The following is an 11,856-nucleotide window of genomic DNA, read 5'->3' on the forward strand; positions in this document are numbered from 1 at the left end:
TCTGACATACAAGTCAAAAAAAATTTTCTTTTTAAAATACAATTTGACCCTGAAAAAGTGAATCCAGGATTATGTCACTGTTGCCCACTATTTTATGTCACAGATATTTCTTTTTTTCAAAAAAACCCCAAGGAAATTCTTCTACTTTGTTTCTCTCTCTGCTATTTTGTATTTCTGCAGTGCTGAACACATAGCCTGACATTCTTTCCCAAGCATTGTCATCAGTAAGAACAGGGCTACCAAGAACTTCCCGTTTTCCCTAATACCTGTTCTGCTTCATTGTTTGATGGGGTTTGCACCAAGGTAACTGCCTCAAATGAGCAACTCTTGTTCATTGTCTGGGCTATGTTGGTTTGACCAAAGTAAGAGTACTGATATTTACTATTGTAAATCGATATCTACTATTTGCTAACAACAATTAATTTGATAACTACTACTTCTCCAAAGAGTCCAGGAGGTCAGATTCAGAACACGGACAGAGGAGAGCCTTTGAAGTAAGTACCATTTAGAGTTACTTTTTTTCAGAATAGCAATAAACTCATATGTTTATTTCATGAAGTACAACTTCCACCACCAAAAAAACATCCCCAAAACAAAGTACCCCCCGCAACTAAACCAACCAAACAAAATCCCCTAAGATATCTAAAGGAAAAAACCCAGAAGGTAAGACACTTGGTTGAAAATTCAGCTACATGTAAGACCATAAAAATGTTACCATTTACCACAAAGGATCTTCTACCTGTCAATCTACTAGGATGAACGAGCATCTGTTGTAACTGGTAAAATAGAGGAGAATTAAATCTGGAAAAAATGGCAGAATAAACTGGTTCACATACCTTTTTCAGGACTATCCACATAATTCTTTTCATCATTTTGGGTGAGTGTATGTTTAGATCTCATCATGATAAAATTGTTCAGATCAGAATCATCATTGTTCCATTTTGCACCAAGCGCAAGCAATGCAGGCTTTGGACTACAGGATGAGTTGTCTAATTCAGAGGACACATCTTTACAGCTGACTGATTCAGATGATTTAGGGGTTTTCTTTTCTTGGTTTAAGAACCCAATTGCCTCTTCTACCTTAAGTTTTCTTATGCTTCCTCCAGTCAGCTCTTCCACAGATGTGTTTGGACTGTGAATTTTGGCAGATGATGCACCACTCACAGGCAGGGTAAAGTGCTGCCCTTGAGCCTGCAGTGACAGGTCAGGACTAATTCCTTTGTCCAACTGATGTCTCTGAGCAGAAAGCAGCTCTTCCTCTGTCATGAAATTAGTATCTTCAAGCCACCCTGAAAAATAAAGTTGAATTTCTTTGCTGCAACAAAACAGCAACCTCTCATGGCTGGAGTTAATGACTTTGGATTGTTTAGAGAAAGCAGTTTTTTAAACTTCTTTCTGCCTTCTCAGATCATTAGAATCCACTTTTAGAAAACTTGCACTGACTAGTCCTAAGCAAGTTAGATTTCTAGGAAGTGGAATGAAACACATTTCATTAGGAAGAAAAAGTAACAGGTTACTTTATTTTTTTTTAATCTGTTTTTTTAAGCGGGGAAAAAAGAGGTAAAGAATGTAATTGCTTCCTCTAAAGACGTGCCTCACTAGAACTGCAGGTGTTTGCACTGTGGCTGCACATCCATCTGAAGCACAATAGCTAAATACTATGCAAAATGAAGTTAATTAGAAATGGTATTTCATGAGCAGTGTCTATTTGTTTCACAATATATCATGTTATTGTCAGTCTTTGGAGTTCTACAACCACAACTGATGCCTTGCAGTCAAGCCATAGTTATATAACAAAACCCAAATAACTTCTCATTTTCTGTGAAGTTTGATTGTAAGTGTGCAAAATGGTCCATGAGAAATTCTGAAGTTAAGATCTGCTTAATTTTAAAACCATGGTCAGCATGAAACACCTCTATAGCATCACAAAATAAAGATTTTTCGCGGTAACTTACTCCCCTCACTGACCTTCTGCAGATAGGACTATGTGAATATCTGGTTTATTAAAATACTTCAATGCAAAACTACCATTTATTAAGAAATTCTTCCGAATGAAACTATTCTATTAAGAAACAGTACGGCTGATGGAGGCTACTCTTCATCTGCATGGCAATAGAAAAGATAACTTTGTGTAGTTAAAGGCGCTTGTTCTAAGCCCATGAAAGTACACCTTAACTTCAGTGGTGTTGCTCTGCATTTAGCTGTAAAACCTTTTGTTCTTAAGCGTAAGAAATATTTCTTTTCCTTTGTTCTTCAAAATACGTAAATGTCACTGTGTGCCTCTCTGTTAAAGTACCTATCTTTGCCTTTTAACAACTTTTTTAAAACAAAGATACTTACTTTCTAACTGGTATGATGCAAATTGAGTGAATGTTTCTACTTCTGTTGGAAGCAAACTGTTTGCATTACTGTCATCCATATTTAATTGCTCCAAAATTTCTATGGCTGCTGTATTTAAACCCAAGTGAAGCCACCAGGCCTCCTCTAATGAGCTAAACATTGATGCTTCTGCCTCAGTTGGTAGCATTTCCTGCAGATCTGTCAGTGAATGATGCTGATACACAAGATTAACAGCCTGGTGTTCTATAATAAAACCAGAAATGCACATATAATAATATAGAAACATGAAAGCAGAATGACATTTTGGAAAATGAAAGCTTCCAAGAACTGATGACCTACTACATATATCCATTGTTTATACTTCCATTTGTAATTCAGTGTCCATTAACAGATGTAAGAGCAAAGCAGTGAGCATGATCAGAGCAAGTGTGGTTTTTAATTACTGAGTCTATGAGTAAAGAGAGGTGGGGGCTAAATTTTTTCAGATCGAATAATGTGTAGCTGCAATACTAAAGTTACAAATTATCTTGTTCATTATCTGTGGGTTTATCTGTCATGTTTACAAAGACTTAGCATAACCCTTACCTGATTAAAACCCTAACTTAAATAGTAATGAGTATACCAGACATTGTTCTCAACTATAAATCAATGTACAAACGAATTGGACAACATAACAAGTAATATGCATAACTTAATCCCGAGGCTTGCAAAATGAAGGCAAATAAAATAAAATGAAAGAACAGTGGTAACACATATTCTGCTGCTGTCATAAATAGCCTGCAGTTTATTCTGAGTTTGTGTATTTTGCTTCCTAACACAAACTCCGCTCTTGTGAAGTTAAAACATCATTTTCCATTAACGCTACTTTTCTATTGATTGATACATATTTTGAAACATTATTTAAGGGAAAATGGCACACACACAAGAGATCAACAGATTACCAAATTTCAGTCCCTACCATTATTGTACATAATTAGTATTAGTGAGCTGAACAGTGTCATAATAAAACAAACCCCTTAGTTCATTCAAATTACCGCCACAGAAGGATACATGACATACCAGCCTCCATGCTGCCATACTGTAATCTTTTAAACGTACTCATATAGTCCAGAATTCAGAGGGTCCAATTAATTAGATAAATGTCAATGGCTCAAAATATGTGCTCTGTAATATAACATTGCCTTTTCTGCTATATTTCTCCATGTACATGAAACTTGGCAACATCAGTTAGAAATCAATCATCAATCAGAAATCCTTACCGACAAGCAAAAGAGAGTTCATATTATCCCGGTACTTCTCTGACTGCCATACCAAAGACTCTAAGTATTCCCTAGAGGGCTCTGTAATCAAAATACTATGAAGAACATAAAAAAAGACTTGGAGGTATGAATTTTGATTTATATAAAACCATGTTTTAAAGATATACTTTGTTTTTAAATTTTCAGTTCATTCATTCGTTCTCGCATTCATTAAAAGTTTTTTCTTATCCCTATAGACGGTCAGTTCATGCAACACTGTGGTCAACAGGGAAGAGTGAGAGGAGTCATCAAGGCTTCAAGTCATCAAGAATTCTGTCTAGACTGTGGTTCCCTCCCCAGAGGGATATTTAAATGCTTTGTGCATATGTGAGAAAGATAGCAAGGCAAAAAATACCAGTCGTAAAAACAAGATGAGAAGGAAAAGATGAGGCAATCCTAATCCTATGTCAGCATGAAAAGGCCTGAAATCCATTGTTGGAGGATAGCGCCAAAACACAGACAATACTTTCTTGTATCTCTGCTGGAGATTTTGTAGGTGATAGCTGTGCAACATTTGTGTTTGCCATATGTGTAAATATATATACACACACATATACATACTTGCTAAATACAAAAATATTTACAGTGGCTAGTCCAAAAATGTGACTGGAATGTCAGGCCTTTAAATGCCCTGGGAGACAGAGGTCTACAGAAGCAACTGTCATTTCCTTTCTAAGACTACCCTGGAAAGCCACAGACATGGACCATGCACTCCATCACTCTTTCACACAAAACACAGTATATATGCAGCTCAAAGAATATAAGTACCAAATCATAAATAGACTACAGCCATTTTTTCAATAATTTTGAGGGATTTGTGATTTAGAGGATTTATGACAGAATTTGCCCCTACCAAGTTGTCATTACCTGTTACTAGGGAGAGAAATAGTTTCTTCTCGAAGTCCTCTGCACAGAAAATTAACCCATGATCTTTGTTGTCTGCATGGAGGAGTTAAAGGCACTTCCATTTCATCTTTCAAATATGGAATATATTCAGCTAGAAATTGCATAAAACCCCAGCCAAAACAAAAATAAAAAAATCAAGATGACAAAGCTACTTGTGAATGAAATACACATGCTTACGAGTTTCACACTGGTGAAGTTTTGGATTAAAATACACAACATTTTCATGTGACGATCCACTATTTCAGCTATATACTCCAAATGCTTCATATCTAATTTCCAGAATTTGGGGATAACAATGTGTAGATCACATTTCTTTAACTCTTTTAAAATGTACTTCTGGCTATATACTCTTCACAGGTATGATAATTTTTGTAATTAAATCATCAGGTACCATGGCTGAGGTTTTGATATTAAGGATTCATGCCTGTTGGCCTCCTTAGATAATTCCCCCATGAGTTAAGTTAATGAGATGTGAGAGAGACTTCAGACAATTTTGTGGTGGCTGTAAGATTCAGATGAATGGACTCAGAAACTTCAGAAACAGTCAGGATTTTAAAGACAAAATTACTCTGTCAAGCAGAATTATTATTCATTGAAATTTCTAGGGACGACCACTGAAATGAATTATAACACCAGAGTTTTTCTAAAGCACCATCCAAACACACCTGGCATGTTAAAAAGTCCCCTGCAAGTCACTTCTAAAATTTTTTTCCCCAATCACATTGAATGTGCACATATTCATGGATTATTGGGTTTTATTCAAGTCTAGTCAGAAATCTACACCTTTACTGATTTGGTGGTTTACATGACTGCCCTGGTATTCATCTCTCTGGCATTCTTCTAACCAGAAAGTAGAGGTCACAAAAAACAGAGTTGTTCCATGTTCTGTGAAAACTAAGCCAGAAAACCCGTAAGTAAATCAGTGCCTCTATAAGGAAAAACACTTGTAACAAATTCCCTATTCATCCTAACAGGCAGTAAGCAGATGCAACCATCATACACACATTGTTTGGCCAATTGGCACACAGCAGGCTCTGAATCAGTCACCTGTTCAACTGCTTGCAGCTGCTCCTTGAACAGCCTAACAAGCTGATTGTACAGCAGGAAGGGCAGGAAGGATAAGGGACAGGGTGAGAAAGCCAGAGACCATCCACAAAAGCCAAAAAATGGGGCAAGAAATAAAAGTGGATACCAAAGAAAGCAACATACTTCTAATCAGTAAAACTTCTTTCCCAACTACATAGAACAGAAAAACCTCAGTGAAGTTCTGAGTGTGAACATCAGCTCACGAACTGGTTTTTGTTGGGAGAAATATTTTTAGCATTTTTGTTTGAAAAGGACAGGAGCTGATCTCAGGTCAGCAAAAATACCTGCCACATCTAAAAAGAACAATTCTTCCTCTTTGAGCAAGACTGTTTATATTTGTTCTTGTATAGTTCTTTTTGCCTTTTAGACTGGAATATTTTGATCAGCTACATTTGTTAAACTCTGCCTACACTCAGGGTGACATTCCCTAATGACTGAGTGAACTCTCCTGTCTCTTAACCTCTTCATCTTGCTATGTCAAGCAAGAGAGAAAGGCAAACAATGAAATGTTTATGGAAAATGCCATTATTTTACGACTCTGAGTTCAAGCAAATATATTTTGCTTCTGCTAACTCAGAAACAGCAAAATTAATAAGAAGGAGAAGACTGTTGGGTATCTCAGTAGAAATTTGACACCCGATATAGGCACTTCCATTAGCAAACAACATCTTAGCACTGCATGCCCAGGTTTGTACGACTCTATCCTATAGATGTGAGTCTATCCAAAAAAAGAAACCACAAGCAGATATTGTGCCCCAACAACTTGATTTTGCTCGATGCAGTGGCAGAGCTAAGACAGGAAGCTGGTAGTAGAGATTAATGCAGTCACTTGCTTTAAAAAACAATTCAAGATGGTTTGACTACACATCTACTCCAGAAGAATGGACAAGATCCTAAAGAAGATCACAGTCAACCTGTTATTACCATATACAGGAGGAGAGGCTCTCTTAGCCAACATTTAGCTGTGAATACAGCAGAGCCGGCAAAGAGCATACATTACTTTTAAAGGTTCAACCTGGAACCTGAAGAAATTGTAATAAAGGGTGGATAACTAGGCTGAGCAGTCAGACACCAAAGCTGTTCAGCACTGGTATGCATTGTAAACACCATGACTTGAGTTTTCAAGCTATTAAAGGTGGACACATACAAAGGATTTTCTGATGCCAGCGTAGGAGAAGTAACGATGCAATGCATCCTCACTTCTGCAATGAGGATGTTAGCAAAGATTCAAGACTTTCAGTTTATTTCTGTGGAAAACACCTGTGGTCACTATACGACTTAACTTCTTGATCACACATGATTACTGAACTATTTGCAAGCCAAAATGTCTGCACAGGAAGTTTGAACCCCTGGAAGTTATAAGTTCAGTCCTTCTTTGAGTCCTCCATCACCCTCTTTTGAAAGCACTTATGTAAGACTTCAGCAAATTTTAATCTGTGCTCTTTGACTCCACAATTTTAATCAATCTGCCTTAACTTTCATCTCTGGGGAGGCAAGTTGCTAGATAAAAAAAAAAACCAAACTAAAAAGCTAATGAAGTGCAAAATTTGTGGACATCACTTGCAGCCAAAATACAACATGAAGGCTGTATTTAGACTACAAAGCCCTAGAAAGGATTATAGCACTTCTATCTCTTTATGGTGCAAGTAGAAAATAATAGATTACACAAAGCCAATGCTCTTATCTATGTGGTGCATACTTCCACAAAGAGAATATAGGAACAATCACTTGAAAAACTTATTTTAAATATCATCCCTTGATTCATACACATCTTCTTACCTGACTCACAGAATTCCAACATACTTGCACTATTACTGGAGCAAACCTCCTGTGGAACGGGACAGTGGAACTCGGAAATTTCTATTTTGCATGTAATTCCTGCTTTGAGATCTGAAAACAGATGTTAAAAGGTGCCACAAATTAACCACTTATTAATTTTTTTCTGTCAGAGCATTTTGTCTTTCAATCTTTTTACTGAACCTCTGAGTTACATTGTTATGAAAATTGCAGTCATCCTAGGTAACCCCCAAATGCTGTAGCTGATAAGAGCAATGTTCACTTAAGAAAACCAACCCTCACCTTCTCTGATGACTTCTTTGCACAGGTCTTCATCAGCAATAGTGTCTGGAGCTAAACCGAACAACTCTTTCAGTTCCAGGCACAATGGAATCTTAACAGAATCTGATCTGCTGTTGCTGTGTTTGCCAAATTCTAACTCAACAGGTAACATGAAATGCTGAAAAAAAATTAATCACAACAGAATGGTAAGTAAATTTCCTTTGATGTTATTGTACAGTCAAAGCTTTTCCAAAATCCTGAAATAACTTAATTCTAAACCAATTTAAGATCTTTTAGGAAAGACATCATATGACACACAGCATACACAAAGCTTTGCTCAGTACAGAGCGAAACACAGTGTTATGGAATTCAAATGGAGTCAGTGGAGTGTAAAAGTTTGGTTTCAGAATTTTGAAAAATGGAGCAAAAATTAGATTTGACTTTTTTTTATTTCCAAAAAAGAAGACAGGATGACTCCCTGAATCCTGGAACATGTCTTGGAGCTCTCCCTTTCCCAGGCGCAAGTTGTGGCTTCATGTCCCGGTTAATTTTTATTCTTCGTGTAACACCTACCTGCATAAAACTGCAACACATCAGGTACCAGGAGAAACAGCTGATCAGGGTGGAGATTCCTAACAACAGCTCCCAAGAATTAAAAAACCCACAAATAATTCCAGCATTTTCTAATCTTGGAAATATGAAGGCTCTAAATATTTGGCAAGTATGGAAAGAATTCAGTGAGATGAATTGCAGATGAACAAACACTTAACATAAAACAGCCACTAACATAATATAGTATGAAACAACAGGATAATACCTCTTCATCTTTTATAGATATGGTAGAGAAGTTCTCTTTAATCTCCTGCAATTCATTTTTACTCTCTTCCATCTTCATTTCACTTTGGAAAGTCAAACATTCTCTTTAAAAGACCATAAAAGAAAGTAAGTGACTTCTTTGTATTAGTTCCTGACTAAGACTGAAAGTCATAGCTCTGGTTTTGACAGACATACACATGGCAGAAGACATTTTTCTAAATCCGTGCCTTTTCTAAGCAAGCAATTCCAAGGGATGCTGTAGTGATCTGTGTAATTAAATTCAAATATTTTTCAAGAAATGATACATTATATGCAGAGCAGAACCACTTAATATTGGGACCTGCCTTAAAAAGTTACAGAAAAAACCCTCATAGTAAAATTGTTTGACATCTCTAAGTCCTCTCATGCAAAAATGCTTTCTGCAAAAGCTGCAGACCTTATTTTCTTTCAATGCCAGATTTTTTTTGCTATAATCTCAGCAACCTGTAAGATTGACCTTACTTCTCTTTTGTCACCTTTAGTTTCTATGTTCAGGAGTGATTCAGCACCGATGAAGGCAGAGTGTGCTTACAATTAATTAAAATAAAAACTAATAATATGTTTCCTGGTTTAACTGAGAAACTTCAAAAATGCTAAGAAGCAAAACTCAGGAGTGAGGCTACTACTTGCCTTGTAAAGCAAGGATATAAGCAGAACAGGGATGAAGATATCTCAAGCAGAAATAAAACTTTTCATCAGGTTTGCCTCCCATGGCCATTACAGGCACTAAATTTATAAGGACATTTTAGGGGGATAACTCCCTCATCGGTTCCTGCCACCACTGATTTCCTGCAGGAATACTTCAGACTGAAGAGTACAGATTGTTCCATGCCTGGCCTTGTGATGTTCACTGAATTTTAACTTAAATAGAAGTCTGTCTCATTGTATCCCTTTGTCTAAATGCACCTCTCTGTGTGCTACGTGAAGAGATTCAGATTTCCACCTTGGGCAGGCTTGTGGTTTTGCTAGTCAACCACAGAGCAGGAGGTGAGAGCTATTTCTGTAAAGGTTCACACTAGCATTTTTTTCCTCTGTTACTGGCAATTCTGAAAGTCATTGCAGAATTTGGATCATCCTATCTTCACTGGATATTTACCGTATGCACACATGCACACAGTCTTTCGTCCAAGACTCACTGCAAGACTAGGGGTCATGTTTCAAACAACAGGCAAACACCTCCACTCCCCCCTGCTCTGTTACTATATAGGTACATTTACAGCAGTTAAAATCTGCTTTACGTTGCTTGTGAACCATGCAACCTTATCAAGTGCAATGGGAAGTGATAGAAGTCATCTAGACATGAAGTAAATCAGCGCAAAATTTACCCAGACTTTATGATTGTATGCATACAATGGATATATTTACAAAATGCTAGTCGCATTATTAATGTAACTTATACCTCTTTTAATGTACCAGTTTGCTCAAATTCATGACATTAGACACAATACAGTCAAATTCAATCAAACACAGCAATATGAAAGTGTGCAAAAACATAAGAATAATCAATATTTGAGCCTGAAGAAATACAATTCAAAAGGATGAGGGCCTGGGTTTACTGACAGCACAACTGAGAGAAAGAAGGAACATGGAAGTATGTGTAAAATCCCGGCCCAGTTACATCTAGTGGCATTTTACTGACAGGAAATCAGTCAATTTGAGGGAGGACAAGATCCTTTAAAGATGTACATTTTTATGAGTATTCAAAAAATACAATCCTGAGTACATTTCACACTCAGAGAATGTAAAAATGACATAATTTCATTAATTCAGTTTTATTAAGGCATATCAATGTCATCCTACTCATTGTTTTCTTCCTAAGTGAGGTCTTTACCTGCTGCAAATATAAACTAGTCAGTAAGTTAACACATAACAGATGTTAAAACATTCATGGCATTATACAAAGACTTTTTTTATATTTTATATGAGCAGCAGTTTGTAGGTACCTGAAAATGCTCTCTTCTGTTAAAATCTGTCCTTTAGAATCCAGAAGGGGATCGTTCACTAAAAAGAACTGCAGTCTGCTCAGAAGCCTAGATAAACTTGGCAGGTTTTTACGAAAATTTTCAAGATTATCAATAAAAAGATATTCCTCCTCCAAACACAAATCTGAAAAATAGTAAGAAATAATACATTCTAAACCAAGATAAACATAGTAATAAATACCAGAATAAAGAGAATGTTTGAGCAACTTTTGGAATACTACAGATGTCAGCAAAACAATAACTACATTTTACTTTAAATGTTTTAGGAATTTTAAGCTTTAAATGCAACAAAGTCTAGACTTCCAATGGTTCACATGATAAGCTCTGGTTTTCTTTTTCTTTTGTCCTATATAATGCTTGTTAAAAAGAAAAGGTATTTTCTTTTCCTTCCCTTGTTTGCATTTTAAAGTATGATAAAGGAACTTCTGAGGTAGGTTCTAGCTGAGAAATTTAGTTCAGTGCAAAATGATTATTCCCTAATTCTTAAGAAAAAATTACAAAAATGTTACAAATTACTATGATTTACTATGAAAGGTGACATTATGGTACCAGTTCAGGCTGGGAGAGGCACAGATTGAGAGCAGCCCTGCCAAGAAGGACTTGGGGGTGCTGGTGGGTGAGAGGCTGGACACGGCCAGGCAATGTGCACCTGCAGCTCAGAAAGCCAACTGTGTCCTGGGCTGCATCCAAATCAGCAGGGTTAGCGAGGGGATTCTGCCCCTCTACTGTGCTCCTGTGGGGCCCCACCTCAAGTGCTGTGGCCAGCTCTGGGGTCCTCAGTAGAAAAAAGACAGGGACTGTTGGTTTTGGCACAAAAATTATTCCTACTAGGAAAGGCTGAGAGAATTAGGATGTTCCGCCTGGAGAAGAGGAGGCTCTGGGGAAACCTTACTGTAGCTTCTGAGTACTTAAAAGGGGCCAATTAGAAAAATGGGGACAGGCAGGAAGATGTTTCTTATGATGAGGGTGGTAAATACAGGAAAAAATTGTCCAAAGAGGTGGTCAACACCCCATCCCTGGTGGTGTTCAAGGTGAGGTTGGACAGGGCTCTGAGCAACCTGATCTAGTGAGGTGGTGTCCCTGCCCAGGGCAAGGGGTTGGGACTAGAGAGATGACCTTTAAAGGTCCCTTCCAGCCCAAGCCATTCTGTGATCACATGATTCTATGGACTTCTATTTCTTTTGAGTTTAAACTCCTACTCTCCTGAGACAGAACTAATGCAACCACAACTCTCTCTGAAGCAATCCCTTATATACACAATATAATATACACATACATCCACACTCACATTTTATACACATATAATATATATACATACATATACACATATA

The 11,856-nt window shown here is 37.2% G+C and overlaps 1 protein-coding gene across 1 annotated transcript in view; it reads right to left on the reverse strand.

Annotated features, from left to right (window-relative positions):
• LOC103798247 (chromosome unknown open reading frame, human C9orf84) overlaps window positions 1–10,649 on the reverse strand; it is a gene marked incomplete at its 5' end in the record, with an annotated part of 34,323 nt that extends 23,674 nt beyond the window's left edge. Inside the window, 8 exons of the mRNA XM_009070498.1 lie at window positions 838–1,289; window positions 2,341–2,583; window positions 3,600–3,694; window positions 4,506–4,635; window positions 7,410–7,520; window positions 7,710–7,866; window positions 8,506–8,608; window positions 10,487–10,649. Coding sequence (XP_009068746.1) covers window positions 838–1,289; window positions 2,341–2,583; window positions 3,600–3,694; window positions 4,506–4,635; window positions 7,410–7,520; window positions 7,710–7,866; window positions 8,506–8,608; window positions 10,487–10,649 — 1,454 coding nt within the window. The remainder of the gene's footprint in view (window positions 1–837; window positions 1,290–2,340; window positions 2,584–3,599; window positions 3,695–4,505; window positions 4,636–7,409; window positions 7,521–7,709; window positions 7,867–8,505; window positions 8,609–10,486) is intronic.
• Between the last annotated feature and the right edge of the window lie 1,207 nt (window positions 10,650–11,856).

This window comes from Acanthisitta chloris, unplaced genomic scaffold (assembly GCF_000695815.1).
Source record: "Acanthisitta chloris isolate BGI_N310 unplaced genomic scaffold, ASM69581v1 scaffold9632, whole genome shotgun sequence".
Taxonomy (NCBI): domain Eukaryota; kingdom Metazoa; phylum Chordata; class Aves; order Passeriformes; family Acanthisittidae; genus Acanthisitta; species Acanthisitta chloris.